The 26,390-nt window shown below is 43.9% G+C and overlaps 1 protein-coding gene across 10 annotated transcripts in view; it reads right to left on the bottom strand.

Moving 5' to 3' along the window:
• The window catches only part of LOC106575459 (arf-GAP with GTPase, ANK repeat and PH domain-containing protein 1), a 295,680-nt gene that overhangs the window by 77,690 nt on the left and 191,600 nt on the right, over nucleotides 1-26,390 (bottom strand). For 6 of the 10 annotated variants that reach the window (XM_045698088.1, XM_045698090.1, XM_045698089.1 and 3 more), the window contains 4 exons: nucleotides 23,052-23,207; nucleotides 22,312-22,404; nucleotides 7,437-7,541; nucleotides 15-186 (listed from right to left, as the gene is read on the bottom strand). In XM_045698088.1, coding sequence (XP_045554044.1) covers nucleotides 15-186; nucleotides 7,437-7,541; nucleotides 22,312-22,404; nucleotides 23,052-23,207 — 526 coding nt within the window. The remainder of the gene's footprint in view (nucleotides 1-14; nucleotides 187-7,436; nucleotides 7,542-22,311; nucleotides 22,405-23,051; nucleotides 23,208-26,390) is intronic. The other 4 variants (XM_045698091.1, XM_045698083.1, XM_045698086.1 and 1 more) reach the window with 2 other exon arrangements.

Raw genomic sequence — 26,390 nt, 5'->3', positions numbered from 1 at the left:
TCTCCGTCTCTCACCAGGGCCACCAGGTCCCAGCTGCAGACTGCTCATGTCCTTGGCCAGGCCGTTGGTCTTCGGGCTGGGGACAGCGGCACAGGTAGACACCGCTCGGGGAGGCCTCTTCCCTGGGACCTTCACTGTGGTCCTCAACAGATCTATCTCCTTCCCATGGACGTTCTGCATGTAGTCCTACAGGAGACAGACAGGGACACAGTCTGCTATCAATACACACGTATAGATGAAAGAAACGCTTTCAGATAAATAGGGATTTGTTTTTATAACTAATGACAAGGGGGTTTGCTCAGAATACAGAGATGCATTGTTGTGGGTTACATAGTTGTAATATTTACAGGCCTAGCTGCCTATAACAACATAACTAAATGTATGAGTCATTAGGGAGGGGTTAAGCTACTTGGCAGCATCCGTCCCTGGAGATAACATAACAGGCTTGTGATTCCTGTGGGCTTCACAGTTGGTGTTTACAGGATCAATATTAAACTAATAAAAGACTGTAGTCCTCATTAAAAATGATGGTTTCTTTAAGGCAGCAGTCCCTGAAGTGTGTGTGTGTGTGTCAGAGAGGGAGCACACTGAGTAGGGGTCAGTCACCCCTCTCAAACATGAATGAGGGCTGAGACCATGTGCAGAAACAAAGCTCTGACTCTCACTGTGACACAATCAAAGACCATTCTGAACCAAGCGGAGGAGTGGGTGATTATGTTCAAGACTTTGTGTGTTCATAATCATGTGTGTGTGTGTTTTAATAATGTGTGTGTGTGATTATGCGTGTGTGTGTGTGTGTGAGGGCTGAGAGGCAAGGAGCATCCTGAGAGGCTGTCGGGACCACCTCCCTCTTGCAGGAGGAAAACAAAAGGCCAATTCAAAGCCAAGTGCTCTCAACACGGCTTAACAAGTCGCCAGAGAGCACTTGAGCTGGGGTCCCTGGAGGGGCTACAAGGGCCCAGCCTGGCCCAACTCGGCCCAGTGGAGCCCGGCCCAGCCCAGCCTGCAGACAGCTTGACGGAGCTAATTGAGACTCCATGTGCATCAAACACACTTTCACCATCTGATCCACACATCATAAACGGAGGAGAGAAGAAGAGAGGGAGGAGCGAAGGAGAGTGGGAGGAGAGATGGTGAGAGGGAAGAGAGATGGTGAGAGGGAAGAGAAGGAGAGAGGGAGGAGAGAAGGAGAGTATATGAGAGGGAGAGGATAGAGGAAAGTGAGAGAAGATGAGGAGGAGAGAGGGGAAGCTGGGGCTCCCAACAACACAGTTACACAGCATGGGGGGGAAGAGCAGAGTTTGTGTGTGTGTGTGTGTGTGCGGTCGGTGTGTGTGCACGCGGGCACGGTCAAGATGATGAATACAGTCAAGATATCATCTAATATTTTTTTAAGTCATCAATGCATAAAATAGCATTTAATCACCCAAGGTCCCCTACAACTAAACAGTGTGAATAAATAGGAAGTGATCAGATGACATCAGTCACACCACAAACAACTGAATGACTCCATGACACCTGGACCAGTTTCTTCACGTTTCTTTGAGGACTGCCGTGACTCCTAGTTTCCCTGCCAGTTACACGCCATCCTATTGCCATCCACTTAATTAGCTGTATTAATGTGATTTCTTTGCACATAGTCGGGCAATTAGGAGCGTTACTGATTGACTTTGATTCTATTAGCCTCCGCAAACACAGTAATTGATGCCTGCGCTGCAGATGCACAATGATCAGGAAAACCTGCTTAGCTCGGGGCTGGAGGTGCATGTGTGTAGGTACTAGAGGTCGACCGATTAGGATTTTTCAACGCCAATACCGATACCGATTATTGGAGGGCCCAAAAAAATCCGATGCCGATTAATCGGCCGATTTTTATGTATATATATTTGTAATAATGACAATACTGAATGAACAATGAACACTTTTATTTTTACTTAATATAATACATCAATAAAATCAATTTAGTCTCAAATAAATAATGAAACATGTTCAATTTGGTTTAAATAATGCAAAAACAAAGTGTTGGAGAAGAAAGTAAAAGTGCATTATGTGCCATGTAAAAAAGCTAACGTTTAAGTTCCTTGCTCAGAACATGAGAACATATGAAAGCTGGTGGTTCCTTTTAACATGAGTCTTCAATATTCCCAGGTAAGAAGTTTTAGGTTGTAGTTATTATAGGACTATTTCTCTCTATACCATTTGTATTTCATATACCTTTGACTATTGAATGTTCTAATATGTACTTTAGTATTGCCAGCCTAATCTCGAGAGTTGATAGGCTTCAAGTCAAACAGCACAATGCTTGAAGCACAGCGAAGAGCTGCTGGCAAACGCAGTAAAGTGCTGTTTGAATGAATGCTTAAGTCCTGCTGCTGCCTACTACCGCTCAGTCAGACTGCTCTATCAAATCATTGACTTAATTATAACAACACACAGAAATACGAGCCTTAGGTCATTAATATGGTCAAATACGGAAACTATCGTTTCGAAAACAAAACGTTTATTCTTTCTGTGAAATACGGAACCGTTCCGTATTTTATCTAACGGGTGGCATCCCTAAGTCTAAATATTGCTGTTACATTGCACAACCTTCAATGTCATGTCATAATTACGTAAAATTCTGGCAAATTAGTTCGCATGAGCCAGGCGGTCCAAACTGTTGCATATACCCTGACTCTGCGTGCAACGAACGCAAGAGAAGTGACACAATTTCCCTCGTTAAAAGATAATGTTAGCAGGCAATATTAACTAAATATGCAGGTTTAAAAATATATACTTGTGTATTGATTTTAAGAAAGGCATTGATGTTTATGGTTAGGTACACAATGGTGCAACGACAGTGCTTTTTCGCGAATGCGCTTGTTAAATCACCCGTTTGGCGAAGTAGGCTGTGATTCAATGAGAAATTAACAGGCACCGCATCGATTATATGCAACGCAGGACACGCTAGATAAACTAGTAATATCATCAACCATGTGTAGTTAACTAGTGATTGTTAAGATTGATTGTTTTTTATAAGATACGTTTAATGCTAGCTAGCACCTTACCTTGGCTCCTTGCTGCACTCGCATAACAGGTAGTCAGCCTGCCACGCAGTCTCCTCGTGGAGTGCAATGTAATCGGCCATGATCGATGTCCAAAAATGCCGATTACCGATTGTTATGAAAACTTGAAATCGGCCCTAATTAATCGCCCATTCCGATTAATCGGTCGACCTCTAGTAGGTACGTGTTTGTGCAAGTACGCGTGTGTGTGAGAGTGTGTGTGGGAGTGTGCGAGCGAGTGTGTTTGTAGGGAAAATAGTAAGTTAGGACTAATCCCAGGGACTCAACACCTTCGGGAGTTTCAATAGATTTGATCATATTTTATGGCTCTCCTTCAGGTTGCTATCGAGCAATTTAGTTTTCCTACATTTACCGTCCACTCATTCTGCCTCTGTGGTTGTTTCACTGCAGTAGCTGGGCCGCTAATCCAACCCAATCAAATTAGAGCAAATTGATTTTGCCTCCTCCGCTTTGCGTCCTCTACCCATCCATCCATCTACATGTGTGTCTAGACCCCAGTCAGTGTGGCATTAGGAAAATGATTCCGATTCTAATTAACAATAATGCCTGATTGCAATCCGGAGGAGCGATGGGAAGAGCGATGGAAAGAGCGAGGGAAAGGAGGGATAGTGGTGATATGAAGTGGTATCAGGGCCAGGAGAGGGGACATTGTGGTCCTGTGTTTGCCAACAGAGCAGCCAGGCGGGCAATTAGAGCAGGCCATTACAGTGGTGCTATTCCACATCATCACCGTCAGCCCTGTGCAAACAGACCATGTGGGCTTTCTAATTAATATTGTTGCTCGCTGTGTGTGGGTGTGTGCCTCCGCTGCAACAAGCGTACCGTCTGCCCAGTGAGCGGATGGGGTGGCTGACGCTCTCACACACACACACACACACACACACACACACACACACACACACACACACACACACACACACACACACACACACACACACACACACACAGAGGAGGAGGAAACAGGGGCTTAGCGTTACCGCTAATGGGCCAACACAGTGGCTGATGGATTAGCAGCGTGTGGGGAACAAGCGGTAAGACCTGCTGCTGTAACATGGGACAATTACATAGAAAGCCAGAGCAGAGGGCAGAGTGACAGACAGACAGCACTACATTACAGACACTGAGTGATGCTGACTCCAGTGACCTCTGTGGGTCCCTACTGAGACTGGAGGGGTGCAGGTTAAAACAGGACTGTTAGATGGTTGGTAGAGTAATCGTGATGATGTGCAGTAATAATCAGAGAGAAAGTTGTCCAACTAGCTGGTCTGGTTGCAGCAGGGCTGGACAGGTAGAATGGAACTAACAGGAGAAAGAATGTTCACCACCAGATTCTACCATCTGAAGTGACTTAGAGTTAACACATCAACGGGCACCGCCTGTATAGTCTTCCATCAGAGTGTGTGTGTGTGTGTGTGTGTAAAGCATGTGTAATGTGTGTGTAAAGCATGTGTATGTTATGTGTGATGTGTGTGTGTGTGTGTGTAAAGCATGTGTATATTATGTGTGATGTGTGTGTGTGTGCATGTTTGTGCAAGAAAGTATGAGTGACGTGTGTGTATAATACGAGTGATACATGTGTGTTCATGTTCAGTGTGTGTGTGTTCATGTTCAGTGTGTGTGTGTGTTCATGTTCAGTGTGTGTGTGTGTGTGTTCGTGTTCAGTGTGTGTGTGTTCGTGTTCAGTGTGTGTGTGTGTGTGTGTTCGTGTTCAGTGTGTGTGTGTGTGTGTTCGTGTTCAGTGTGTGTGTGTGTGTGTGTGTGTGTGTGTTCATGTTCAGTGTGTGTGTGTGTGTGTGTGTTCATGTTCAGTGTGTGTGTGTGTGTGTGTGTCATGTTCAGTGTGTGTGTGTGTGTTTCATGTTCAGTGTGTGTGTGTGTTTTTCATGTTCAGTGTGTGTGTGTGTGTTCATGTTCAGTGTGTGTGTGTGTGTGTGTGTGTTTCATGTTCAGTGTGTGTGTGTGTGTTCATGTTCAGTGTGTGTGTGTTCGTGTTCAGTGTGTGTGTGTGTGTGTTCGTGTTCAGTGTGTGTGTGTGTGTGTTTCGTGTTCAGTGTGTGTGTGTGTGTGTGTGGGTTCATGTTCAGTGTGTGTGTGTGTGTTCATGTTCAGTGTGTGTGTGTTCATGTTCAGTGTGTGTGTGTGTGTGTGTTCATGTTCAGTGTGTGTGTGTTCATGTTCAGTGTGTGTGTGTGTTCATGTTCAGTGTGTGTGTGTGTGTGTGTTCATGTTCAGTGTGTGTGTGTGTGTGTGTTCATGTTCAGTGTGTGTGTGTGTGTGTGTTCATGTTCAGTGTGTGTGTGTGTGTGTGTTCATGTTCAGTGTGTGTGTGTGTGTGTGTGTTCATGTTCAGTGTGTGTGTGTGTGTGTTCATGTTCAGTGTCTGTGTGTCCAGTGTCTGTGTGTTCATGTTCAGTGTCTGTGTGTGTGTGTGTTCATGTTCAGTGTGTGTGTGTTCATGTTCAGTGTGTGTGTGTTCATGTTCAGTGTCTGTGTGTTCATGTTCAGTGTCTGTGTGTTCATGTTCAGTGTCTGTGTGTTCATGTTCAGTGTCTGTGTGTTCATGTTCAGTGTCTGTGTGTTCATGTTCAGTGTCTGTGTTCATGTTCAGTGTCTGTGTGTTCATGTTCAGTGTCTGTGTGTTCATGTTCAGTGTCTGTGTTCATGTTCAGTGTCTGTGTGTTCATGTTCAGTGTCTGTGTGTTCATGTTCAGTGTGTGTGTGTGTTCATGTTCAGTGTGTGTGTGTGTTCATGTTCAGTGTGTGTGTGTGTTCATGTTCAGTGTGTGTGTGTGTTCATGTTCAGTGTGTGTGTGTTCATGTTCAGTGTGTGTGTGTGTGTTCATGTTCAGTGTGTGTGTGTGTGTGTGTGTGTTCATGTTCAGTGTGTGTGTGTGTGTGTTCATGTTCAGTGTGTGTGTGTGTTCATGTTCAGTGTATGTGTGTTCATGTTCAGTGTGTGTGTGTGTGTTCATGTTCAGTGTGTGTGTGTGTGTGTTCGTGTTCAGTGTGTGTGTGTGTGTGTTCATGTTCAGTGTGTGTGTGTGTGTGTTCATGTTCAGTGTGTGTGTGTGTGTGTTCGTGTTCAGTGTGTGTGTGTGTGTGTGTGTTCATGTTCAGTGTGTGTGTGTTCATGTTCAGTGTGTGTGTGTGTTCATGTTCAGTGTGTGTGTGTGTTCATGTTCAGTGTGTGTGTGTGTTCATGTTCAGTGTGTGTGTGTGTTCATGTTCAGTGTGTGTGTGTGTTCATGTTCAGTGTCTGTGTTCATGTTCAGTGTCTGTGTGTGTGTGTTCATGTTCAGTGTGTGTGTGTGTGTGTGTTCATGTTCAGTGTGTGTGTGTGTGTGTTCATGTTCAGTGTGTGTGTGTGTGTGTTCATGTTCAGTGTGTGTGTGTGTGTGTGTTCATGTTCAGTGTGTGTGTGTGTGTGTGTGTTTCATGTTCAGTGTGTGTGTGTGTGTTCATGTTCAGTGTGTGTGTGTGTTCATGTTCAGTGTGTGTGTGTGTTCATGTTCAGTGTGTGTGTGTTCATGTTCAGTGTGTGTGTTCATGTTCAGTGTGTGTGTGTGTGTTCATGTTCAGTGTGTGTGTGTGTTCATGTTCAGTGTATGTGTGTGTTCATGTTCAGTGTATGTGTGTGTTCATGTTCAGTGTATGTGTGTGTTCATGTTCAGTGTCTGTGTTCATGTTCAGTGTCTGTGTTCATGTTCAGTGTCTGTGTGTTCATGTTCAGTGTCTGTGTGTTCATGTTCAGTGTCTGTGTGTCTGTGTTCATATTCAGTGTGAGTCTTCATGTCCAGTGTGTGTGTTCATGTTCAGTGTGTGTGTTCATGTTCAGTGTGTGTGTTCATGTTCAGTGTGTGTGTGTGTGTTCATGTTCAGTGTGTGTGTGTGTGTTCATGTTCAGTGTGTGTGTGTGTTCATGTTCAGTGTGTGTGTGTGTTCATGTTCAGTGTGTGTGTGTGTGTTCATGTTCAGTGTGTGTGTGTGTGTGTTCATGTTCAGTGTCTGTGTGTTCATGTTCAGTGTCTGTGTGTTCATGTTCAGTGTCTGTGTGTTCATGTTCAGTGTCTGTGTGTTCATGTTCAGTGTCTGTGTGTTCATGTTCAGTGTCTGTGTGTTCATGTTCAGTGTGTGTGTTCATGTTCAGTTCTTGTTCAGTGTCTGTGTGTCTGTGTTCATATTCAGTGTCAGTCTTCATGTTCAGTGTCTGTGTGTCTGTGTTCATGTTCAGCGTGTGTGTTCATGTTCAGCGTGTGTGTTCATGTTCAGCGTGTGTGTTCATGTTCAGCGTGTGTGTTCATGTTCAGCGTGTGTGTTCATGTTCAGTGTGTGTGTGTTCAGTGTGTGTGTGTTGTGACAGGTGGTACTCACGTGCAGGCTGGGGTGATATGTGAGCAGGCCATTGTCACACAACGTCACGTACTTCTTTTTCCACTCCTTGTTTAGGGTCTTGCCACTCCTCTTCAGAAGCATACCCTATAGGAGAGAACACAGAGAGACAGGGTGAGGAGGACCATAACACAGATACATGCCCTATAGGAGAGAACACAGAGAGACAGGGTGAGGAGGACCATAACACAGATACATGCCCTATAGGAGAGAACACAGAGAGACAGGGTGAGGAGGACCATAACACAGATACATGCCCTATAGGAGAGAACACAGAGAGACAGGGTGAGGAGGACCATAACACAGATACATGCCCTATAGGAGAGAACACAGAGACACAGGGTGAGGAGGACCATAACACACAACAACACAGATACATGCCCTATAGGAGAGAACACAGAGAGACACAGGGTGAGGAGGACCATAACACACCCGATACATGCCCTATAGGAGAGAACACAGAGAGACAGGGTGAGGAGGACCATAACACACCAGATACATGCCCTATAGGAGAGAACACAGAGAGACACAGGGTGAGGAGGACCATAACACACACGATACATGCCCTATAGGAGAGAACACAGAGAGACAGGGTGAGGAGGACCATAACACCAGATACATGCCCTATAGGAGAGAACACAGAGAGAGACAGGGTGAGGAGGACCATAACACAGATACATGCCCTATAGGAGAGAACACAGAGAGAGACAGGGTGAGGAGGACCATAACACACGATACATGCCCTATAGGAGAGAACACAGAGAGAGACAGGGTGAGGAGGACCATAACACAGATACATGCCCTATAGGAGAGAACACAGAGAGACAGGGTGAGGAGGACCATAACACAGATACATGCCCTATAGGAGAGAACACAGAGACACAGGGTGAGGAGGACCATAACAACACAACAACACAGATACATGCCCTATAGGAGAGAACACAGAGAGACACAGGGTGAGGAGGACCATAACACACAACAACACAGATACATGCCCTATAGGAGAGAACACAGAGAGACACAGGGTGAGGAGGACCATAACACACAATAACACAGATACATGCCCTATAGGACCCACAGTTTGTGAACCACTGTGCTTGATGAAATGTATCTAGGTTGTTTGTTGTTTTAAATACATTTTCAGGATGGAAAAACGATTTTGGTGTCAACTTAAATGACTAAAACCAAATAGAAAGTAGAAAATGTAATATACAGTACCTATATATCTTTCAATAATAGCTTATAATCTGAGAAATCATCTAAATAAAAGCTGGACTTTGCTGCTGGATTTTGTTATAGTGTTCGAGCATAAACACAGCATTAGCAATGTCAAAATGTGTACAATTGTAGGACATGATCTTAAAATCTGCACAAATGTATCTCAGCTCCATGGCAAAATGTATAGAATTGCATGAAATTGGCATTAAAAAGGCTCAATTCTCTTTCAGCTCCATGGCAGGATGTGTGGGATGGCAGGAGACTAGCTTTGAAACAGCAACATTATCTCTCCATTGCCAAGATGATGTGTTCTACTTATTATTTCGTCTGTGTTTTCACCACTCAACACTTTTGATGGGTCATGGTGGGTCATGAAGCAAAAAAGTTTTGGAAACCACCGCTCTAGCATCTACTGTAGTCATCACTGAATTTACAACACATAGCTCATCTTCCAATACAAGAAACATCGTCAATAGGTGGTTAATGGGATCGATGTATGTTAACCCTGATTTCTGGAACTAGAATCTCTTGAGTCAGGGAGACCATATAGAATGCCACGGGCTGCAACTCAATGCAGTCACCATGCTGAAATCAAGTTTACAATAAAGATGCAAAATGTGATCTCTCCCCACTATAATTCTGTGACACTCCCTGACCAGAGAAACAAAGATCCTTAGTGGATAGGAAAAGCACTTAAACTAAGAGAGTATATACACACTGGAGGGAGAGAGACGGAAACATAACCAGCAGTGGTGAGCAAGAAGTATCGAGCGAACGGGAAAAAAACTGAAATGTTCTTTGGACACATTAGCGCCGACCCAAGACTGTTAACATCCTTCTCTCTCCTCTCTCCTCCACACATCAGCTGCGGATGACTGGCCCTTCAGGGCGGCTGCCCACCCACGCTGCATTTCAGCCAAATTCATTAGGCAAGAGAGGGATATAACTGTCCGCTGATTAGCAATTACAGCCGGGCTGCTGCGCGTGTCACTTCACTGGACCTGTACCACATTAACGTGGTGTTAACACCCACAGACAGTAAGATATTAATAGAGTCCGAGAGGAGGAGAGGAGAGGGGGATGAGGGGATAAAGACTAACTAGCACGCAACGGGGGGTGGAGGGGGGAAAGATATGGATGAGAGAGAGAGAGAGAGATGGACAGCCAAGCGCTTTGATAGACAGAGTCCTGCTTTCCGTGTCTCTGGCGTTGTTCACATTTCATTAAGGCCTCGTAGTGTCCTGTCCCTTGGCTTGGACAAAGGAGGAAGCAGAGGAACCAACGACCTCGCCTGGGAATGATTGCTTATCTCATAATTGGGCGCCTGAAAACACACTTGTCAATTAAACTGGGCTCTGCAATGGGAGCAGCTAGCGACAGACAGGACAGCAACGAGGCCTGGCCAATAAGCAGCTCTACTCTGCAGTACAGAATGATTCCTGGCATAATAGAGATGCAGTCAGGTCCATGTTGAACTGAGCAGGATATCATATGGATTTGATATACTGTGTATTTGCTGAGAGATGCAGTTTCTATCTCAGTTCCTCCTCTCAGTGTGTTGGTGTCACAACAACCACTGTTGAATCACTATTAAAAGAGACAATCATCACATCAGGGCCGTTCTGGCTTCACATCACAACTCAGATCTCAACTTCCAAAGGTACAAGCTGATAGTCCTGAAAGTGATTTGGGGTGTAGAGCGAGAGAGAGGTGGCCAAGCGTTACAGACTGGGGAGTGAACTAGGTGGCCAATATTTCTTCTACGTGTGGCCCTGTTTGTGATAGAAGTGTGCATATTCATTTCAGCCATCCATCGTGGAGACGACAAGCGATCAGTTTGCAGGGGGAAGGCTAATTGAACGGCACGTCGACCCTCCGGATTGGTAATATCTTTCATTATTCAACTTCTCCGCTCCACTAGTGACTCACACGTTGCCTCTATTTTACCTCCGGGGGACTTGACAGCTCACAAGGTCTTCCGATCGCAACGCACAAGAATAAATGGAGGAAATAAATACATCCCAGATATACTCTTTGTCTTCCTCGTTGCTACGGAGACACTTCCTACAGAGGCACTGTGAAGTATTGTGGGTAGTGCTTAGGAAAAGGTCGATCGCCCTGGGGGGCTGAGGAGATGATGTCCTTCATTCCTTTTAGTGAGGAAAAGCTTCCTCAAAACGTGCAGCAAGGGCGCGATTATTAATTAATTATATCGGTTCATGTTCAAACCGTAACAACTGTTACTACAACAAACAGGCTTGTATTTTACTCAGGTCCAAAATGGCTACCTAGAAAACAATCAACATTCCAAAACCTCCCTCTCTTTGCCTTCGATAGCCACCCTCAATTGGTCTGCACTATCAAAGGTGTAATTGTCCAATCTCTCAAGGCAGACCTGCCAGTGGAGCCGTTCAGTTGTAAACAAACAGTCTGATAAGGAGAGAACTTTCCCCAGGTTCATTTCCTTTCTATTGAAACACACTAATCAACTCCCTAATCACCATCATCCCCCTTTTTTCTCCAGACAATACACCCTCCCTTGGACCCTTGACGGGACTGACAGCCGGCCCATTTGGGTGATAGGGGGGAGGCACCATCTCTCCCTCGGGGATCTGTTGGGCCCATTGTTCTTGGGTGTCCCTGGAGAGCAGGAGCCTAAATTAAGGGTGTCATTCCCAAACAGGCAACTCCTGTCTTGGGGGCTGTCAAGAGGTGCGAAGGAGGGCCCAGGGCTGGCTAAGGCATGTCTTGAGTGATGCCTCCGTGAAAGGCGCTTTTCGAACGCTCCTCTATCGCGTTGGCCATCTGGCCTGAAGAGATGTCCACTCTGCCAGCCAAACCACACCACTGGTCATTAATCATCACTGGTCAGGACAGTGGTGTGAAGCCAGGCCAGGATATCATGATGTCCCTATAGCCCTGATCAATGGGACATAGTGGAGAGGGGAGGGAATGGACCAGACAAGCTGAACGAGGAAGTGAGAGAGATTGCTACTACGGTACAATGCCCATGACGGAATCTGCCCCCAACAGCCGTTTCACCATGCAGATAATAATGACTCTCTTGTTGTGATGTGTGTTTTGTCCTATATTTATAATGTATTTATTTATTTATTAATCCCAGGCCCCGTCCCCGCAGGAGGCCTTTTGGTAGGCCGTCATTGTAAATAAGAATTTGTTCTTAACTGACTAGCCAGGTTAAATAAAGGTTAAATAATATATTTTTTTAATAAACTGTCATAAGTAGGTGCCCATCCGCACATGGACATGAGAGAATAGCTGACACAATAGTGATGCTGGGTTGACTCATAACCCGCAGTTGGGTTTAGGGTCATTAAATATTGTGATAATGAAGGGCAGGGGGGTGGGGCGAATAAAGATAAAACAATACATTTCAAAAATCCTTAAATGTATAATTCTTGTGCAATTTATATCTATGGGCTACATTTTGTTTTTTGTGATTATGTTTTGTGTGATGATTGTGAGGCGCTATTCAAATCAACTGTCACAAGACGAGAACGTCAAATAGGCCTATGGCACGTCAAGGAAATTATAGCCTACTGTTCAGATGGGTTAAAAGGAAACTGAAATCTGGACACTGACTGTAGGACTAGAACCTCTCACATAGCCTTAATATTAACTCCTGCAGAGTTAAAGGTGCAATATGCAGAAATCATGACACCATTTCCTGGTTGCTAAAATTAAAATAGTTTGCCTAATTTCAGTTTATGTGACAAAACCAGCAGTCGTTGTGTATCATTGTACCATCTAAACCACTGTCAAATATATTTTTCATAACCCAAAATATTGTATTTTCAGCTGGTGTACAAAACCGAAAGTAAAAGATGCAAAAACACTAAACTTAAGAAAGGGAAGCATAGAAATAGATCACATAGAAGATATCGACCACTTCTTAGACTTGCTTTCAATTGATAACGACAGATCTATAACTCACATTTCTATGTGAATTTGGTCAGCTCGCCCATTGGTCAGCTCGCCCAAAAGTCACATATTGCAGCTTTAGGCATTTCTTGCAGTAAAACTATATACCAAATGTAGGCTACATTTCAAATGGAGAAATATGATTTCCTTCAGCATCTTGAGAGAATGCAAATGCACAGTTAGATACTGTCTGCAGGTGTTGTGTCTGTAGAGGTGCCATCTTTATCAGCATCATAAAGGCTGATAGTGTTTCAACCACATAAAACATGCATCCAATCAGAACTGAGATATGATCAGAAACATGGTGTTCGTTTCCACAGCTTTCTATTTCCTGACAAACAGTCAAACTGATGTCATTTGGACAATTGTAAAAATGTTCCTGTTTTTTGTTATTGTTGAGTTATTGCATTTTCTCCACGGTCCCTAAACATCTTTGCACCACGAAAGAAGCACATGACAAAGAAAACTTTACAGATGCCAAATAGACTGAAGCATTAATTCTACACATTTATGACATTCTGCTGAGCAAGGGTTTATGTAGTCTTCTAGAGCAACATACAGTATGACAGAAGAGAAGCTGCCTGTATCTAATTACAGAGAAGTTGACCAACAAATAGCCTACCAAAATGTCAGAAATTATAAGCAGAAACATATCTAAATCAGGCCCAAAAAATCCTGCACTCCCTGTCAAAAATCATTCCGCCGTCTCTGACTGTAGCCTACAGTGCATTTCCTATATTAGCAGGTTAGGTTCTGGTGCGGCCTCAGATTTTCACCTTATAGTCGGGCGGTTGCAGGTGAACAAACAGCTGACCCCCCCACACACACACACACACACACACAATCTATCATGGCATTTATGACAAGGTCAGCGTTGATGAGGCAAGGACAGGAAAGGGCAGGCCCAGGGGAGCATATCGGGGCGAGGAGCAGCGAAAACCAGATCAAATAAAATACCAACGAAGAAGAAAATGCTCCCTCTATCCCTGGTTGCATCTAAAATAGAACCCTAAATAGTGCACTACTTTTGACCAGGGCCCATAGGGCTATTATCAAAAGCAGAGCACTATGTAGGGAAAAGGGTGCCATTTGAGATGTAGCCTAGCAACTGATTTATCTGATAAGAGTTCTGGGTAATTAATTAGAAACTCAATTACCCAAACCTTACTTCAGCAGTCTCAATTCATTAGCAGATAAAGCCTCTCTCGCCCTGCGACCGTTTCTGACAGAGAGAGAGAGAGGACGGATGGATGGAAAAGAAACATTCGTTCTTTCCTTTCCTGAATGAGTTAAAAGAAGCCCCTGGGGTCAAAGACAATTTTTCTTTTGTCTAATCAGTCTTGTTAAAGAAGCTCTTTAGAGAGACTTGTTTCTCAACAGGATGGGTAGAAACAGACAACTAATCCAAGACTGATAGTACTCTCAGTGAGGGAATCAGGTCTAGCATACAGAAACAGACACACAAACAAAATGCACCATAAACCAACAGTCACCACTGGGACACTTGAGTCCCAGTGTGTTCAGACAGAACAACTCTATATCAATCAGAAAGTCTACTGCTCAGTAGAGAATACTGTAACCGGATCAGAACCATCACACAATCTAAAAGCCACCACGCTTCTCTGATTGATGCCGGTGTGTTTCTCATTTAATTATTTCTCCAAAACTAAAAAGAACAACCCCCTCCACCCCCAAGCCCCTCAAATCTCATTTCCAGGGGTTAGAGTGCATGACAAAAATGTCATCATGGCCAAAATAGCTCCGAGCGGTCGTCACGGCGACAACCTTTTCCCTGGGAAATGATATTTTCCCAATCCGGCGGAAGGCGGATCGCGTCGCCACTCGTTACAGGGCCTTGATAGCAGGTCTTTAATATTCACCGTCTTAATTAGGAGACGCCGTTAATTTCATTAAATTCTTTGGCTGCTAAATGAAGCAGATTATGAGACATCTTTTATTGCCAAGCGTGAAATTACAGCCTGCCCGCTGCCAATGGCAGGGCGAAACTAATGAATTACAGGGTAAATAACAGCCGAATTAACCATCCAATTTAACTCCTTACTAAGAGGAACCAGGCCTCAGAGGGGAGGAGGCAGAGGGGAAGACTGTCAAAACCACCCAGCCCTGTGCTCATCTAATGTTACACCACTCTCTACAACTAGAGGCAATTACTACCATGATACTAATCAGCTCCTCACAAAGGGAGCCGACCACACGCGTCCATGCTTTTGGACTCATTTCAAACATGAACAAAATAAATCATAACTAAAATCTGTGGAAGTTGTAATTCGGAAGAAAGTACTTAGGGCCAAATAAAAGAGGAATGTGCATTTAGACATGCTAACACGTGGATGGGACGGACAAATCACTATTGAATGTTATGATGAGTTGTGCTACGAAGCTGTGGAAAGACCACCTTTCTCTATTAGGATGAACCAGGACCCGCATCTTAACCTTCTCTACCTCCCATTGCTGCTCCATGCCCCTCTGTCTAGCCCAACAGCCCCGGTGTCTAAGTCAACAGTAAATTCATTTGACAGAGACGTGTTGGCGAAGTGAGTGTCTCTATCTCTTCGGTAATTACGGCTAATTAGGAGCGTGGAGCAGATGTCCGCGGAGACGCCACCGTAAACACCGTCTGTAAACAAAGCTGCCGATGTCCGCTCGCCACTCGCTTTTTAAACAAACCCTCAGCCCCAATGGCCATGTTGCATCCTGGGTAAAATACCTGGTAACAGCAGCCACTGAACCCATCATGACCCTGCAACATTTTTGTTACATTCAAGTCATTCCATCAGACACTCTCATCCAGAGCGACTTAGAGTAGTGAGAGCAAACATTTTCATACTTTTCCCCCGTACTGGTCCCTTGTGGGAATTGAACCCACAACCTTGGAGTTGTAAGAGCCATGCTCTACCAACTGAGCCACACGGGACCTAGAACAGAAAACAACAAACATTCTAAAAGTTCCAAACAGCAATAAAGCTGTAGACAAACATCCCACTAGGTACTGAAGTCACACGAGTCTCGCAGAAGAGCGTCTATCTGCACAGTTAAATACCACAGTGGAGGCCATGTTTTGAGGGACCCACGACGGCCTGACCCTGTCACACAGCGCTCAGCGCAGAGTTTGTGTGTGTGTGTGTGTGTGTGTGTGTGTGTGAGAGAGAAAAGCTGGACCTCTGGGTTGTCTAATTGCTGCAGAGTGAGAGTCCGCCCCATCCTCTTTCTAAAAGTCCAGTGTGCTGAAAACTCCTAGCTTGGCCAGGCTGGCAGTGTGTTAGGTTTTAATGAGCCCCATCTAACTAATGAAGGCATCTTCTTCCTTCCACAGCCTTTATCGCGCACACACACACACACACACACACACACACACACACACACACAACTCTAGTCACCTTGAGGGGGAGTCAGAACAACAGCCCATCCTAATGAGATCTGGGCTAACAGAAAATAAACTACACTGGGGAGTCAGTAATCCTGGGAGAGAGCTCCAAGAACTCACACATACCAACGCAATTCATGCAAACACACACACATTCACCTATCTGTTTAGAGAACGAGCGGTCATCCGCATAGGCTATTTCCCCCTTACAGCGCGACGGCACTTTTCTCTCCTGCACGTCAGCGCTACTCATTGTTAGTTAGCCTGTCCTCGAGGAACATATATGCTGCTGTAAACATTTTGAAAGTGTTCATTAATTTGCTGTTAGGCAAAACAATGTCCGTACAGTCTGCAGCACTTTACAAAACCTCATACAGGTAGCTTGCTGGCTAGGTTAGTTAATCAACGATATTAAGCAGAGAGCTAACTTTGCTAGTTATGAAGCTAACGTCAGTTCACTAACGTTACCCTGGAACTGTCTTGGTGATACCGGGTTTGTAAACCATAACGCAAAAAAATGCTAATTTCACCAACGTTGTTGACTCTCTGAGTTATCTAACTACATGCCTTGTCTTTCCCTTCCCGAGACACACTGTCACATCCGGCCGTGGTTGGGAGTCCCATAGGACGGCGCACAACTGGCCCAGCATCGCCCGGGTTTGGCCGTTATTGTAAATAAGATGTTTTTCTTAACTGACTTGCCTAGTTAAATAAAGGTTAAATATAAAAAATAAATGCCCATGTCACAATTGCCTGGCTACATGTTTTTATTTTATTATTATGAACAAAACAGATAAACATAAACCTAACAGACAATAACCTAACAGTATTACATATCGAGATACATTTTCAATTTGTCAAAAAGTTTTATGGTATGTATTTTTTGTTTTTACACTTATAATTGAAATATTAATTTGAAATGATATCTTAAACAATGTGAAGAAGGGTTTGTTCTCCGCCCACTTCATTTTATGGATAAAGAATCTGCTATGAAAGATAAACAAATTAACAATGAAATTTAAATCAGGGTCCATATCATTTGGATCAAAATAAAACATAACATCCGAGTCTCTCAGATGAACATTAATAGTCGTTTCTTTTAAAATAAAATTGTCTAATTCCCTCCATAATCTTCTGACATAAGAACAGTCCCAAAATAAATGGTTAAGAGTCTCTGGGTCACAACCACAAAATACAGATTTGTTATCAATAGCTATTTTAAATCTGTGTATAATAAATGTCTTTACAGGGTAGATTCTATGAATGAGTTGGTATGATACTTCCTTCACCTTATTAGATACAGTTTAAGTCGGAAGTTTATGTAAACCTTTGCCAAATACATTTAAACTCAGTTTTTCACAATTGTTTACATACACTCAAATAGTATTTGGTAGCATTGCCTTTCAATTATTTAAATTGGGTGAAACGTTTTGGGTAGCCTTCCACAAGCTTCCCACAATAAGTTGGGTGAATGTTAGCATTCTTCCTGACAGAGCTGGTGTAACTGAGTCAGGTTTGTAGGCCTCCTTGCTCGCACACGCTTTTTCAGTTCTGCCCACATATTTTCTATAGGATTGAGGTCAGGGCTTTGTGATGGCCACTCCAATACCTTGACTTTGCTGTCCTTAAGCCATTTTGCCACAACTTTGGAAGTATGCTTCTGGTCATTGTTAATTTGGAAGACCTAGCTTTAACTTCCTGACTGATGTCTTAAGATGTTGCTTCAATATATCGACATAATTTCCATTCCTCATGATGCCATCTATTTTGTGAAGTTCACCAGTCCATTCTGCAGCAAAGCACCCCCACAACATGATGCTTCCATCCCCGTGCTTCACATTTGGGATGGTGTTCTTCGGCTTGAAAGCCTCCCCTTTTCCTCCAAACATAACGATGGTCATTATAGCCAAACAGTTCTATTTTTGTTTCATCAGACCAGAGGACATTTCTCCAAAAAGTCCGATCTTTGTCCCCATGTGCAGTTGCAAACCGTAGTCTGGCTTTTTTATGGCGGTTTTGGAGCAGTGGCTTCTTCCTTGCTGAGTGGCCCTTCAGGTTATGTCGATATAGGACTCGTTTTACTGTGGATATAGATACTTTTGTACCTGTTTCCTCCAGCATCTTCACAAGGTCCTTTGCTGTTGTTCTGGGATTGATTTGCACTTTTGGCACCAAAGTATGTTAATCTCTAGGAGACAGAACGTCTCCTTCCTGAGCGGTATGACAGCTGCGTGTTCTTATGGTGTTTATACTTGCGTACTGTTGTTTGTGCAGATGAACGTGGTACCTTCAGACGTTTGGAAATTTCTCCTAAGGATGAACCAGACTTGTGGAGGTCTACAATTTTGATTCTGAGGTCTTGGCGGATTTCTTTAGATTTTCCCATGATGTCAAGCAAAGAGGCACTGAGTTTGAAGGTAGGCCTTGAAATGCATCCACAGGTACACCTCCAATTGACTCAAATGATGTCAATTAGCCTATCAGAAGCTTCTAAAGCCATGACATCATTTTCTGGAATTTTCCAAGCTGTTTAAAGGCACAATCAACTTAGTGTATGTAAACTTCTGTCCCACTGGAATTGTGATACAGTGAATTATAAGTAAAATAATCTGTCTGTAAACAAATGTTGGAAAAATTAGTTGTGTCATGCACAAAGTAGATGTCCTAAACGACTTGACAAAACTATAGTTTGTTAACAAGAAATTTGCGGAGTGGTTGAAAAACGAGTTTTAATGATTCCAACCTAAGTATGTAAACTTCCCACTTCAACTGTATATTATATTTGCCAGACAACAACGAGACTTTGTTCCAGTTCACTTGTCCTAAGGCTGCATTCCAGGACATTTTAGCATAGGCAACAGTAACACCTTGACATTTTTTTCTTATATACATGTTAATACATTTGTAGTTTAAAATGTCAATTCCTTCAAGCTGTATTGAGGCAACAAAACCCTCAACAGGGATGAGGGACTGTTATATTCTCCTAAAAGAAGAATAGTACCTACTGCCTGGCTACATGACAAGCAAGTGGTGTCTTTTCTCTTAAAGGAGACAGCGCACATTTTTATAAAATAAAGCAATAGGCTACTTCTATGAAAATGTTATTTATCAGTAGGCCTAACATGGTCCCAAATGAAAGGGAAACAGATTGTCACCTGTAGCCCCAAAGACCATTGGAATCAGCCAACACGAGCTCAATGCAGGCATACACTCCTATTGAATATGAATTCACCTGTATTGTGAGTAGACCTACGCCATCTTCATTTACCCAGTTTATTCAAATAAATGATTACCACCTTTATGTTGTTGGGTAGTTAAATTGATAAAGTCAAATTGACTATGGTTGTATGATTGATTTGTTACATACATGCTTGTCTCTGGGAACAGTTCTCAACAAAATGCTCCAATGTAATTATATTTATTATCGGGCTAAAATAATCAGCCATCGGCCTCCTTGACCCCCAGAAATTGGTATCGGCTCTTAAAAACCCATTTCTGTCGTTCTCTACTGTTTACCCTAATTATCTTCCACATGTAAAGTCAAATGATCTCACACAAGTCACCCATATTTATGAGCAAAGGCAATCCCTTTTACCTGTAGTTTCTGAACAACATGTTAAGATCTGATGCCAAAAACCAACAGCGTTGCTGTTGACACCACTGATTCATAATAACATTCATCATCATCCTCCTCCTCCTCGCGTGTTTAATTGACCGCCGATGATGACTGTACCTTTAAGGAGCCGCCGTGCGACTCTGCCAACCTAACAGAAGCAGACATCTGCCAAAGTGATTCAACTAAAGACTGTCCCCTTCCTCCCCTCTTCAACACAGACAAGGAAGGACAACCAAAACGAGCCAGTCAGGGAACACGTCCTCTCAGTGAATGAGTTGTGTTGCTACCCCTCTGAGGGAGACCTGGCATGTATGGAGTCGTAGCATACTGTGCGTCTGGTACAATTTGTGGACCAGGTCTGAACGTGTTCAACAAGAAAAGGTGAGGAGGTGTGTGTGGAGGGAGGGAGGGAAGCAGGAGTCAGACTCAGCAGGACTCATTAAAATGGAGTGTAAACTGAGTGCTAATGGGGAGGCAGGTAGCTAAGCTGCTGCCATCTCCACACACACACACACACACACACACTCACTCACTCACTCACTAATTAGGGAACAGGTCTGCCTGCAGCCGACACAGAGGCAGGAGGGGAGATGGAGAGAGACATACAGAGATACACATTCTCCAAGAGGAAAGACCACGGGGAATGATCAAATCAATTAACATCCAGCTCCAAAAAGAGAAGCAGCTCTGGCCCGATGCCTCGGAGCGCTGCGACTACGTGTTATTCTCCAACCTCTGTCTGTCTGGGGCTGACGGCTGTCAGGTGGGCTGAGTGTGTGTGTGGTCGTGCCGGGCCTGGCTCACCATGTCTCATGTTGGGGAAACAATGGGCAACTCAACAGAGGCCACAGCCGAACCCATATGATGATGGAGGGTTCTTTAAGACTGTTGGTCTTCGTCATCCTTCTAACACACACACACACACACACACACACACACACACACACACACACACACACACACACACACACACACACACACACCTCCCATCTGCCACCAGTGACGTGTGTATGTGGCCCTCTTCATTTGTACATCATTATCAGCCATCGACTTCACAGGAGTTATGCAAATTGAGTGGCTGGACCCAGGAGGATTGTACTGCTGCCAGACAGACAGAGACGACGTGTGAGTGAGAGAGAGGCTCTTCTACAGGGACAGGAGAACACACACATATCTGGCACTGTGTAGCAGCTCTTCCAATCCATCTTCATCACATGACAAATGTTTGACAAGTTGTTCAACATGGATCCTTATAGAAAGCACAACATCGTCACTTCCACAGAGATAAGCTCACACACACACACACACACACACACACACACACGCTGTGTTCTGTTGCTCTATAACCATAATGAGTATGTGCCTGGGCTCTCTCCTCTGAGTCACTTCCAGTTGCACATCATCCCCCGTTTACCGCCACAACGCAGACTAAAAACATTGCTAACCATAGATGGGATGCATAGGTCAATTACATGAAGCTCTGCTGCTATACTGTCTACATATAGACAGGACTGAATGGCAGATTGGGTTATGTGACTAATAGACCATCCTGATTGATGAGAGGCACTTATCAGAGTTTAGAGAGGAGCAACACTATCAGAGGCTATGATGTCCATGCTAACTGGACGCCTGGGGAATAACACAGGACCCAGTTGCTACTTCATAGTGATATTTCCTTCCGGTGGGGAGTATGGGGATAAATGGAAACATCTCACAAGTAAACATCCTGTCGTCCCTGATTGAGGGGACAAGACAATTTACTCTGCTCTCTGCTGTGCTGTCCCAGCGGGGGGCCTCCTTGCGCAGCAGCACCACAGAGACACGGTCTCCCTCGACGAGCTGCGCGACACGGCCGAGGCACTAACAACTACTGCAGCGCTGCTAACAAATGCAGCGCGTTGTTGAAAGGAGGCCCTTAATCAGAGATGCAATTTGTTCATTAGTGGATTACAAACGAGGCCTCCGTGCTGATATGAGAGGCCGTGATTAGCACACGCTAATTGGCTGATTTCCTTATACTCCAGTTGAAGCAGCTCACAGGAGATGCCAGGCTCCCCCCCCCTCTCTGGTTCGCTCCATGCTTGTTTGCGACAAATTAAGGCCAACTCAAACAATCTCTCCACGATTACAGTGGGGGGGGGGCTCTTGAGCTCTCTGGTTCAATACCCCTCCCCTTCCTCTCCACCTCCCCCTCCACCGATGCCCCAATCAAAGCGCTCGGCTACACCGCCACACAGGAAAAGGCAGGGCTTTGAAAAGCACGTAGAGGAAGAGGGTAACGGAGGACCATATGCCAGCCGGCAGACTGCACTTCATTAACCATCCTCAGCCTCTTCTCCCTCTCACCATCTCTCCCCTTTCTTTTTGGACAAGGAGAGAGGGATGGGGGCAGGACAGAGGGATGGGAGCAGGGGGGAGAGTGAAAGAAAGTAAGAGTGAAATCCCGTCCCGCTCCTTATACTAATGATCTCATTTCAATACCCAGGAGAACCCCCAACTCTAATTGATGTCAAGTGTGTGCTTTCGCTGTTAATCAAGGAGAAGGCATCAAACGGAGGGAGCCTGGCTGTGTCTGGGCTTCACGCTCTGATCACAGGCAGCCCTCGTTCTCCGGGAAATCAGCAATACGGCGCTGCCGGACCCTAATTATCCCCGTAGCAGCCGGCTGGCCAGGCGAGGGCCAGATCTGATCATACCTGCTTAATTGGAATAGCACGGCCGCTTCCAATGCTGTCCGCTCGGCCCTCCAGTCCTTTCTTGTCCCTGTCTGGCTCGCTGGCCTTCCGAGACTGTGGAGAAGGAGATAGGAGAACAAGTAGGGGTTACAGAGGCCCTGAGTTAAGCCCTCTAAAGTGTCTGAACGAGGAGCCTGAACAAGGGTCTGTTACAGCCCTCTTCTAGTCTTCACATAACAGGCCTCATATAATGGCTGCTAGAGGTGACTGGGGTTATTATTGTGTCTATGAGTCAACTTGACCCAGTTGTTGACCTCTCTCTAAGTTGCTAAGGAACTGGGAAGTGGACATGATGCTTGTGTCTGTACATTCTAGAAGGTGGTCACATACAACCTTCCCTGTGGCCCGTAGATTCTCACTGTAAGCCATGTACCATTTAAAAGTCCTTTACATCATTTTGGATCTATTTAACATCCATAGTTTGAACAGCTAATAATACATGAGTCAACAGTGAAGAAGTAGATGTCCTGTGTGTGTGTGTGTGTGTGTGTGTGTGTGTGTGTGTGTGTGTGTGTGTGTGTGTTGGGTGTGTGTGTGTGTGTGTGTGTGTGTGTGTGTGTGTGTGTGTGTGTGTGTGTGTGTGTGTGTGTGTGTGTGTGTGTGTGTGTGTGTGTGTGTGTGTGTGTGTGTGTGTGTGTGTGTGTGTGTGTATGTATGTGTGTGTGTGTGTGTGTGTGTGTGTGTGTGTTATCTGGGCTCACAGTGAAGAGGTTGGAGCGGCGTTTGGACTGCTTGCGGACGGGCGTGGGGGTGTTGGTGGTCTGGGGGACGTGGATGCGTAGCTCCTTCTGACTGGTGCTGGGGGTGGAGGGTACTGATGACGAGTAGTCACTCAGGCTGCCGCCATTACTGGTCTGCTACAGAGACACACACACGTCTATGTACTGTGTTGGTAACACTAACTTAGTTCAGAAAGAATGAGAGTATGTATGGATGAGAGTAAACAGAGAGAAAGAGCATGTATGGATGAGAGTAAACAGAGAGAAAGAGTATGTATGGATGAGAGTAAACAGAGAGAAAGAGTATGTATGGATGAGAGTAAACAGAGAGAAAGAGTATGTATGGATGAGAGTAAACAGAGAGAAAGAGTATGTATGGATGAGAGTAAACAGAGAGAAAGAGCATGTATGGATGAGAGTAAACAGAGAGAAAGAGTATGTATGGATGAGAGTAAACAGAGAGAAAGAGCATGTATGGATGAGAGTAAACAGAGAGAAAGAGCATGTATGGATGAGAGTAAACAGAGAGAAAGAGACAACAATATAAAAAAGTGTGTGATAGTGACAAAAGAAGTTGAACATACAGCTGGTACAGTATCTCCTCTTCATAATAACAGACACTACACTAGTATACAGCTGGTACAGTATCTCCTCTACATAATAACAGACACTACACTAGTATACAGCTGGTACAGTATCTCCTCTACATAATAACAGACACTACACTAGTATACAGCTGGTACAGTATCTCCTCTTCATAATAACAGACACTACACTAGTATACAGCTGGTACAGTATCTCCTCTACATAATAACAGACACTACACTAGTATACAGCTGGTACAGTATCTCCTCTACATAATAACAGACACTACACTAGTATACAGCTGGTACAGTATCTCCTCTTCATAATAACAGACACTACACTAGTATACAGCTGGTACAGTATCTCCTCTTCATAATAACAGACACTACACTAGTATACAGCTGGTACAGTATCTCCTCTTCATAATAACAGACACTACACTAGTATACAGCTGGTACAGTATCTCCTCTTCATAATAACAGACACTACACTAGCATACAGCTGGTACAGCATCTCCTCTTCATAATAACAGACACTACACTAGTATACAGCTGGTACAGTATCTCCTCTACATAATAACAGACACTACACTAGTATACAGCTGGTACAGTATCCCCTCTACATAATAACAGACACTACACTAGTATACAGCTGGTACAGTATCTCCTCTACATAATAACAGACACTACACTAGTATACAGCTGGTACAGTATCTCCTCTTCATAATAACAGACACTACACTAGTATACAGCTGGTACAGTATCTCCTCTTCATAATAACAGACACTACACTAGTATACAGCTGGTACAGTATCTCCTCTTCATAATAACAGACACTACACTAGTATACAGCTGGTACAGTATCTCCTCTTCATAATAACAGACACTACACTAGTATACAGCTGGTACAGTATCCCCTCTTCATAATAACAGACACTACACTAGTATACAGCTGGTACAGTATCTCCTCTTCATAATAACAGACACTACACTAGTATACAGCTGGTACAGCATCTCCTCTTCATAATAACAGACACTACACTAGTATACAGCTGGTACAGTATCTCCTCTTCATAATAACAGACACTACACTAGTATACAGCTGGTACAGCATCTCCTCTACATAATAACAGACACTACACTAGTATACAGCTGGTACAGTATCTCCTCTTCATAATAACAGACACTACACTAGTATACAGCTGGTACAGTATCTCCTCTTCATAATAACAGACACTACACTAGTATACAGCTGGTACAGTATCTCCTCTTCATAATAACAGACACTACACTAGTATACAGCTGGTACAGTATCTCCTCTTCATAATAACAGACACTACACTAGTATACAGCTGGTACAGTATCTCCTCTTCATAATAACAGACACTACACTAGTATACAGCTGGTACAGTATCTCCTCTTCATAATAACAGACACTACACTAGTATACAGCTGGTACAGTATCTCCTCTTCATAATAACAGACACTACACTAGTATACAGCTGGTACAGTATCTCCTCTTCATAATAACAGACACTACACTAGTATACAGCTGGTACAGTATCTCCTCTTCATAATAACAGACACTACACTAGTATACAGCTGGTACAGTATCTCCTCTTCATAATAACAGACACTACACTAGTATACAGCTGGTACAGTATCTCCTCTACATAATAACAGACACTACACTAGTATACAGCTGGTACAGTATCTCCTCTACATAATAACAGACACTACACTAGTATACAGCTGGTACAGTATCTCCTCTTCATAATAACAGACACTACACTAGTATACAGCTGGTACAGTATCTCCTCTTCATAATAACAGACACTACACTAGTATACAGCTGGTACAGTATCTCCTCTTCATAATAACAGACACTACACTAGTATACAGCTGGTACAGTATCTCCTCTTCATAATAACAGACACTACACTAGTATACAGCTGGTACAGTATCTCCTCTTCATAATAACAGACACTACACTAGTATACAGCTGGTACAGTATCCCCTCTTCATAATAACAGACACTACACTAGTATACAGCTGGTACAGTATCTCCTCTTCATAATAACAGACACTACACTAGTATACAGCTGGTACAGTATCTCCTCTTCACAATAACAGACACTACACTAGCATACAGCTGATACAGTATCCCCTCTTCATAATAACAGACACTACACTAGTATACAGCTGGTACAGCATCTCCTCTACATAATAACAGACACTACACTAGTATACAGCTGGTACAGTATCTCCTCTTCATAATAACAGACACTACACTAGCATACAGCTGGTACAGTATCTCCTCTTCATAATAACAGACACTACACTAGTATACAGCTGGTACAGTATCTCCTCTTCATAATAACAGACACTACACTAGTATACAGCTGGTACAGTATCTCCCTCTTCATAATAACAGACACTACACTAGTATACAGCTGGTACAGTATCTCCTCTTCATAATAACAGACACTACACTAGTATACAGCTGGTACAGTATCTCCTCTTCATAATAACAGACACTACACTAGTATACAGCTGGTACAGTATCTCCTCTTCATAATAACAGACACTACACTAGTATACAGCTGGTACAGTATCTCCTCTTCATAATAACAGACACTACACTAGTATACAGCTGGTACAGTATCTCCTCTTCATAATAACAGACACTACACTAGTATACAGCTGGTACAGTATCTCCCTCTTCATAATAACAGAC

This window comes from Salmo salar, chromosome ssa16, assembly GCF_905237065.1.
Source record: "Salmo salar chromosome ssa16, Ssal_v3.1, whole genome shotgun sequence".
In the NCBI taxonomy this organism is placed as follows: domain Eukaryota; kingdom Metazoa; phylum Chordata; class Actinopteri; order Salmoniformes; family Salmonidae; genus Salmo; species Salmo salar.
Note: the sequence above shows the minus strand (reverse complement) of the source record. Positions and strands in the feature narration are given on the sequence as shown.